Consider the following 7,842-nt stretch of genomic DNA (forward strand, 5'->3'; position numbering starts at 1 on the left):
TTTCATTTGGGCTAACTGTTGAAAAGAACTCTAGGAGTAATTTGGGGTAATCTGTAAGTTTGGGTAACACTTTGTATAGTTCTGGCACCTGTGACCACCTTTCATGAGAAACCAGAGTGGTTAGAAGAAGACAATCCTGTTTAGAACTTGAATGCTTTTTATGTTTGCATATGTGACATGGGGTGACCTCTGAAACTTCAGTTCTTGCATGCAGATACACAGCAAATTCAGTCACCTTACCTTCTTGAAGCTTGGAGATAGCTGATGTGGTTTCTTGCACAGAGGTATTGTCACCCTGGATGACCCGTAATGCATTGCTGAACAGCTCCTAGAATATTTTTGTATAAGGAGAAGAGAAATTAGTACCCACGTGAGCAAGCTGACAATCAGTGCTTTTGAGTCCAGAGCATCAATGTGGGTAGAAAGGGATTTCATGTCCTAGTCTGAGTAGGTATGTCCCCTAGAGTGCCAAAGCTATTTGTTGGCTCTAAGTGTTGAAATTGCAGCTAGATTATAAATCTGGAAAATGCTTCTGCTGATTCTCTTTTTGGAGTATCATGTTGTAAGATGGGATTTTATTAAACAATATCAAAACTGGCTGAGAAGTGAGATTTCCACCACAGGATATATAAGGGAGAATCCAGAGCAGGAAAATCTAAATGACAGAATCACACTAGCCACTAACATGTCAGTATCTGTGTACTGGTTCTGAAAGCTCAAATGCTGTTTTACTGTAAATTATTTCTATCAGCCTTAAGGGGGAGTTACAGAATTCTACTCTTAAGCATGTATTTTAGTCCATGAAAATGTTAATTTGTTAGATAGATCATACCAAATGTATCAGTAATAGTTAAGGAATCAGACTGGTACAAGTTTGCAAAGCAAAGGATTTTTTCCCGTATTATGCCAGTTCTGCTGATACAGACTATTCATAATTTACTGGTCTTGTGAGAAGTGGCATCAACTTTCTCCATAGATTTCTGAAATACCCTGTGGAGTGCAGATCATATTTTCTACGTAGTGTTGCTAAGGTGTTTGAACTGACTGCCACATACTGAAATGTTAGTGTTAGGCTTCCTGAATGTATTGCCAGTGATGAGGTTGTTGTAAATTGCTTGTAATTGTAAACATTGTAGAAAACTGAAGCACAAAGTGTAATATGGCAAAACAGCAGTCTGTTGTTTCAGCTTCTTAGGGATGATTAAGCCAAATATAGAGCTATAGAAGTTGGTGTTTGCCCTGTATAGTTGCTTAGTCATCTGTGGGTACCTCAAGGATAGGCTAACCGTAAGCTGCATCTTGAAGTCCTCCTTCATCAGCACCTGGCATAGGGCAGCCCATGGAGATGTGGCACAGCCCATGGAGCAAATCTGCAAGATGCTGGGGTTGAGCTCCACCTCTAAAAAATCCCACACAAGAATGTGGAGCTGGATCTGGGAGCAGAGATGGGCAAAGGCAGGTGCTTCATAGTGGAAAGGGACTGTAGGTGCATGCTTGATGACCTTTGGAGGGTAAGGTGGGCTAATGGGATACTAACATCCTTTTTCTGCTCTAGTCACAGGTACCAAACCAAAGATGTCCTGGACAAGAAAGATTCTAGTCATCCTGGGATTCCTCTCTGCTTTGGCAGTAATTGCTTTAATTGCTGTAGCAGTGACCCAAAACAAGCCACTTCCGAAGAATATTAAGGTATTAAGAACTGGGACTTTTACAGGAAAACAAGCCAAGCTGGGGGGGTAGGTGTACATAGTGCTCCAGGACATGTTGCTGCCCTTGCTGAGTCTGGCTAACTCCTTTTTCTCCAAGCATCTTAACATCTCATTTTACATCTTCATGGTAAAAACAGATATGGCTTCACAGGGAATCATGTCTTAAGTAATCTTCGTCCCAGTTTTACTGCTTCTCTGCTCTGGTATCCTTTGATGGAAACTTTTCTCTGAAGCACTACTGAGAAAAGTAATCACAAGGCATATTCCTACAGCTGCCAGACAGGCTGTTTGTTTCTCGTCCCCCTGTGTGTGGAGACCAGCACACGCTGTGCCTGGTTTGGTGTCTCTGGTGCAATGACAGCTCTGTTTTGCCCACAGTATGGGATTGTGCTGGATGCGGGGTCGTCCCACACTAACCTGTATGTGTACGAGTGGCCAGCAGAGAAGGAGAACAACACGGGGGTAGTGCAGCAGGTGGAGGTGTGTAAAGTTAAAGGTAAGAGGAGAAAAGGGAGCTGTGGAAGGGGCACGGGATGAAGAAAAGAGAATGCAGCCAAAGGGTGGGGGAGGACAAACCTGGAGGAAAAGACCATTAGTGAAAACAGTGTTACATCTGTGAGCTAATGGATACCCCAGGCTTCCCTCAAGGAGCTATGTGTGCCTGACTTTCCCAGAGGCAAGCTGGATCAACTTTTACTTCCAATCATCCTAAAAACAAAGGAAAGTGAGTTTTGGAAAGAACTACACCAAAGAATCTGCTTATGTCTGCATATATCCTTGCTGAACATCAGGCAGTGAGGGGAGGGCATGGTTTGCTCTTTTTCAAGGCTTCTGTGCAAGCTAGGTGCTGAGCCTGTGGGACAAGCACTGGAACAGGTTGCCCAGAGAGATGGTGGAGGCCCCATTCCTGGAAATATTCAAGGCCAGGCTTGATGAGGCTCTGAGCAACCTGATCTAGTCAAAAAAGTCCCTGCAGAGTACAGGAGGGTGGACTTTAAAAGTCCCTTCCAACTCCACACATTCTATGATTCTATGACAAGGTTGCTCAACTTATTTTTTTATTCTATTTAATTGCTGTGTGGACGTTGTATCCACAAGGCATAAATAAATCCCAAGGATGCTGATGACAAGGAACAGAGTAGACCATCATGGATTGCTGTACTCTGGGGATAGGAGAGGTGTTGTCAGAGCCTGCCTGGGGTCTTTCAGGCCTGTCTGCAGCTCAGGGGAGAGCCACACTGTTACAGAGCTGCTGGATCCTGCAACGTGCCATGCCATGAGCACTACATTGAGCATATGGAAACCTGCAGCCCTCATCTCTAGTTCATAGCCTACTCCATGGAGATCAAGTGGCAGATGCTGGCTACTGTGGCCATCCCTGTGTGCATCGTGCTTATCTGGTGCTGTGGGATTTCTAAAACTTGTTAGAAATGGGGTGGTTGAATCTGATGTTGCTGCCTATGATACTGATCTGGTTTAACATGACTTATTCATTACAGCACTCAGGTTATGCTTGGTCACTGAGCAATGAAATATACTTATTTCTTGCAGGCCCTGGGATCTCAGGTTACTCCCATGCCCCAGAGAAGGCAGGTCCTTCTCTGGAACAGTGCCTACGACAAGCAGAAGAGGTGATTCCCTCAAAGCAGTACCAAGAGACACCCGTCTACCTCGGAGCAACTGCTGGCATGCGGCTTCTCAGGTACTGCAGGGCTTGTCCCCTTCTCCTGCAGCACCATGCCTGGAACTACCATGGATGCTTAGGGGGCCTCTTGGTCGAAGTCTTTGGAAATGCTGTCAGCTCACCCTTTGCCCAGATATCCTCTTCTGCCGCTGCCTTCTCCGAGCACCGAGTTTCTCTGGGTGCTTCCCCTGTTTGTCCAGCAGGTCCACTTCCACTCAATCCAACCTTACGTCATCTTCAGCACCCACATGCAGTGCTGAGTCACCAGGAGGGTAGCAACATCCAAGCTGACACTTACGGGATGCTCAGACACTCACCACATCAAGGGATTGCTTAGACATCCCCCCAGTCTGGTATTAGGCTTGGTTCAGGATTTTTTAGTTCAACTATGTTGCAAATGCCCACATAACTTGACTCAGGCCAGGACCGTCGGAGCTAAGGCAACTTTATAATTATATACCCCTGTTAATTCCAACTTGTGATTTTCATGGGGTGCCTCAGATCTCTTGCCTGGCTGGAACAGGGAGCTGATCTTACATATTTGGTGCCTGAGAAATATCCCTGGGGATACCAGGAGGCATGGATTTCTTCTCTAATGATAATGGCAAAAAGAGGAATCTTCACATGCTTCATGTGGGGTCCATAAGTGTCAGAGCTGGTGGTAGCTGTGCTGTCAAGTTCTGACAGAGGGACATGGCCAATTAGAGCCAGATTACACATATGAATGAGTGGTCTGTTATAATTAACACCTACACAGAAAAAAGCCCATGGGCTGCAGAGAGCTGTCAGCCAGAATCACTCCATCCTTTCTTCCATTCATCCAGCTTGGAGAATAGAAGTGCAGCCGACAAAGTCTTGTCCTCAGTAGAGAAGATGCTACGTTCAGCTCCCTTCAACTTCCAGGGTGCCAGAATCATCAGTGGTAAGGAAGAAGGAGCCTATGGATGGATCACCATTAACTACCTGCTGGGCAATTTCAAGCAGGTACTGTATCAAGGGCAAGTCCATATTCGAATCATGAGCTTGTAGCACTTTAAATCATGCTTTGTGGGAGGGTGTCAGAGGCGCTACCTTCCCTTGTAAGCCATTTATGTACCAGAGATCAGGAAGCTGCACATTGTGCCTCAGCAATTCCTGATACTTCTGGTATCAGGATGTACCACTGTAGTCAGGCTTAAAGCATTGAAAGAAAACACATTTTCAATAATTTCACTTGGGTACAGCATTATCCTTGTTTTCTAATAAAAAATATTTCTGTGCCTGCAAAGTTTGACAATGATTCTTTACCATTAAGCTTATAAATTATCTGGGAGCTGAAGTACTAAGTTTTGACTGTTTTTTCTTGTAACAATTGTATTAGGTTTCATATTCTTAGTCCTTCTGCAAACACTCAGACACAATCCATCTTCTGCTTTTGTGAGCCTGCACCTTTTGTATGTCTAGTTCCAGCTCTCATCTTGTGCCCCATTCCAGGTCTTCCTCCCTTTCATGTGCTTCTTCTACTTCTCTCCTTATGGGTCTTTGTCATGGATTATTGTTTTTTTTTCTTTTGCTTCCAAATAAATCTCCATGCCTGATGTACCTGGTTTACTTTTTTTTAAGTCTGGCTGGACCAAACTTCTACACTCCCTGAAATCCATAAGTGAGACATCAGGAGCACTAGACCTCGGAGGAGCCTCAACACAGATTACCTTTGTACCAGACAAACTCTCTTCTGAGCCCCCAGAGAACATGCTCCACTTCCGTCTCTACGGCAAGGATTACCTAGTGTACACACACAGTTTTCTCTGCTATGGGAAGGACCAGGCTCTGCAACAGAAACTGGCCGAGGATCTGCAGGCAAGTACATCTGTAATTGAAAGGTGGAGATCCTGGATCCTCCCAGTTTTGACATACTGGTGCTGTAAAAGTTGCTGTGTCCCAGCTGAATGTCTCATCCCTTAGTCTGAGTCTGGCAAATGTCATTATCCTCCAAAAAGATTTAGGCAGATGCCCAAATAGATGACAGACAAGTTTTGAAAAAGTCCTACCAATTTACAGTGTCTTGATTCTTGGGCATGGAATAGCAGGAGTACTGTGCTTAACTGAAGTACTCAGGGAAGGTGATGTTTCACCATCCCTGAGAATCTCAAATCAACAGCAGCTTCACAAAATGTGGCTGAAAGTCATTTGCCCAGGGTCCTGCAGGGAGGCTGTGTCAGTACCTCCATCTCCCAAAACACAGCCAATGCCTTAAACCATCCTCATCACTTTGACCTGATGTGTGTATCTTGGTGTGGTGTCCTGTAACATGTGCCTTGTGGCACCTGTCCTTGTGGCTCTTGCCCAGGGTGTTACTTTAAAGTGAAGTGTAACTACTTGAGCTGATTTTACTTTCAGACCGTGGAGAACAGCAGCCTCCTTGATCCATGCTTTCACCAGGGATATCAGAGGACTATAAATATAAGTGACTTCTTCAAAAACCCTTGTACAGCAGCCAAGAAAAAGCAACTCCCTTTCAGCCAGCTGTACATACAGGGAGAGGGGGATTATCAAAAGTGCCGAGGAAACATCCAGAAACTCTTTAACAAAACCTATTGTCCTTACTCCAGTTGCTCCTTCAATGGGATATACCTACCTCCATTACAAGGGGATTTTGGGGTAAGTCTTCATATTCTTCAACTCTCTAAAACCCAGAATAACAGACAAGCAGAAACTCAGAGTAATGCTAAAGTTTATTCACCATGGTTGGGCAGGAAATAATTTGCAAGATGGCTTTTTGTAAATGTAACTACAAAGTTAGTGCTGTACTTGCTGTGAGTACAACACATGTAGGAGCTACCCCAGTAAATACTGGCCTACCAGTACTGCACTGGTTTCTAACCCATCTCCTGTAGGCATCTCCTTGGAGTGCTCCATCTATGGATACATTTTTCAAGCAGTCTTTCCTGATGGTCAGGAGGGTCTGCTTCAGGCCATGCATGATATGCTGCTTCTGCAAACCTTGTCTCCTGACATCAATGGTGGTACCAGATCTGAAATTCCTCCAGAAGTGTGTGAGTGCTACTGAAACCAACCAGTCAGCTCACCTGTCTGCTTGCCAGATGTAATGAGGAGACAGTGCACACTCTGAGCACACGTCACGTGTGACACTACACTGAACATCAGTCCTGGAGCTGCAAGCCTTCAGTGGCCATAAGGCTTTCTGGGGGAAATCACTAATACTGCCTTGCCCTGTTCATAAACTGTCCCTACCTATCAGTTACTGACCATGGTCAGAAATGGATTTTCTGGACTTTGAATTGTATGCTGGGGCTGTATACAGTCCTTTCAGACCATCACTGTTTGTGGTAATATGGGCTGCATGCTCATCATTCAGTTGCCAAAATGGGACCGCGGTTGTGATGGCAAGCAGCTTTCACTGTGTGCATCCATGCATAGAAGAAAGGGATTTACAAAAGTTCCTCAGATACTGTGGTCAGAGTTCCTCCTCCACCTTCCTTTTGGGCTCCTTACATCTCATACCTACTTTTGTGTCTGATGTCGCTTCTTAAATTTCTCTCTCTGTAAATGAAACTATGTTCTTTTGTGAGATTTCCACTGTCCTGCTTGTGCTGATGCCCACTAAGGGTAAAATATTCTTTCTCCTTCAGGCTTTTTCTGCTTTCTATTTTGTGATGAACTTTTTGAACCTGACCAGTGAACAAAGCCCCGTTGCCCTGGATAAAGTGACCAGCACCATTGAGAGCTTCTGTGCCCGGCCATGGCATGAGGTGAGCAGTTTTTGTGGCAGTGGGCAGGGCTGCCGATCAGTAAGGGCTGTTGATATTCTACTGTAGGATAAGTAGCTGGCAGCAGCTTCCAAGGCAAGAGGGAGAAGATACCCCCAGCACCTGCAGTGGATGCTCAGGTGCAAGATGGAGCAGTGGGAAGCTGTGTTTAACAGCCTGGTGATTTCTTCCTTCCCTAGGTGAAGACAGCGTATCACCAAATAAAAGAGAAGTACCTGAGCGAGTACTGCTTCTCTGGAGTCTACATCCTTTCTCTCCTGGAAAATGGCTACGAGTTCACTGAAGAGAACTGGCAAAGGATCGAGTTTCTTGGAAAGGTGTGTTTCATGGAGGGGAGGGCTCTACTCCAGCAGCTAACTGCGACTTCTGCTGTGCAGCCCGACCTTGCTTCCCCAGGGGTGCCACTGCCCGGGCAATGCCACGGGCAGCCCCTGCACCTCCCAGAGCTGATTCTGCTTCTCTCTTGTTTCAGATCGGCAGCAGCGATGCGGGTTGGACCCTGGGCTACATGCTGAACCTGACCAACATGATCCCTGCAGAGGAGCCTGCTGTGCCCCCCCTTTCCCACGGCAGCTATGTGGGGTTGATGGTGCTGTGCTCCCTCGTGCTCGTGTCCGTGCTCCTGTTTGCCTGGCTTCTCTTCCACAAGCCCAAGTGCCTGCAGAAGGGGATTGTTTAG

General features: G+C 45.7%; 1 protein-coding gene across 1 annotated transcript; it reads left to right on the forward strand.

Annotated features, from left to right (window-relative positions):
* Positions 1–1,561: 1,561 nt before the first annotated feature.
* ENTPD1 (ectonucleoside triphosphate diphosphohydrolase 1) lies at positions 1,562–7,842 on the forward strand. Its single transcript, XM_010000053.1, has 9 exons — positions 1,562–1,689; positions 2,088–2,205; positions 3,261–3,411; positions 4,218–4,377; positions 4,996–5,232; positions 5,773–6,033; positions 7,026–7,145; positions 7,343–7,480; positions 7,636–7,842. The coding sequence occupies exons 1-9, from the start codon at positions 1,576–1,578 to the stop codon at positions 7,840–7,842; spliced, it is 1,506 nt and encodes a 501-aa protein (XP_009998355.1). The 5' UTR covers positions 1,562–1,575.

The sequence above is a fragment of the Chaetura pelagica genome, unplaced genomic scaffold, assembly GCF_000747805.2.
Source record: "Chaetura pelagica isolate M959 unplaced genomic scaffold, ChaPel_1.0 scaffold436, whole genome shotgun sequence".
NCBI classification, from domain to species: domain Eukaryota; kingdom Metazoa; phylum Chordata; class Aves; order Apodiformes; family Apodidae; genus Chaetura; species Chaetura pelagica.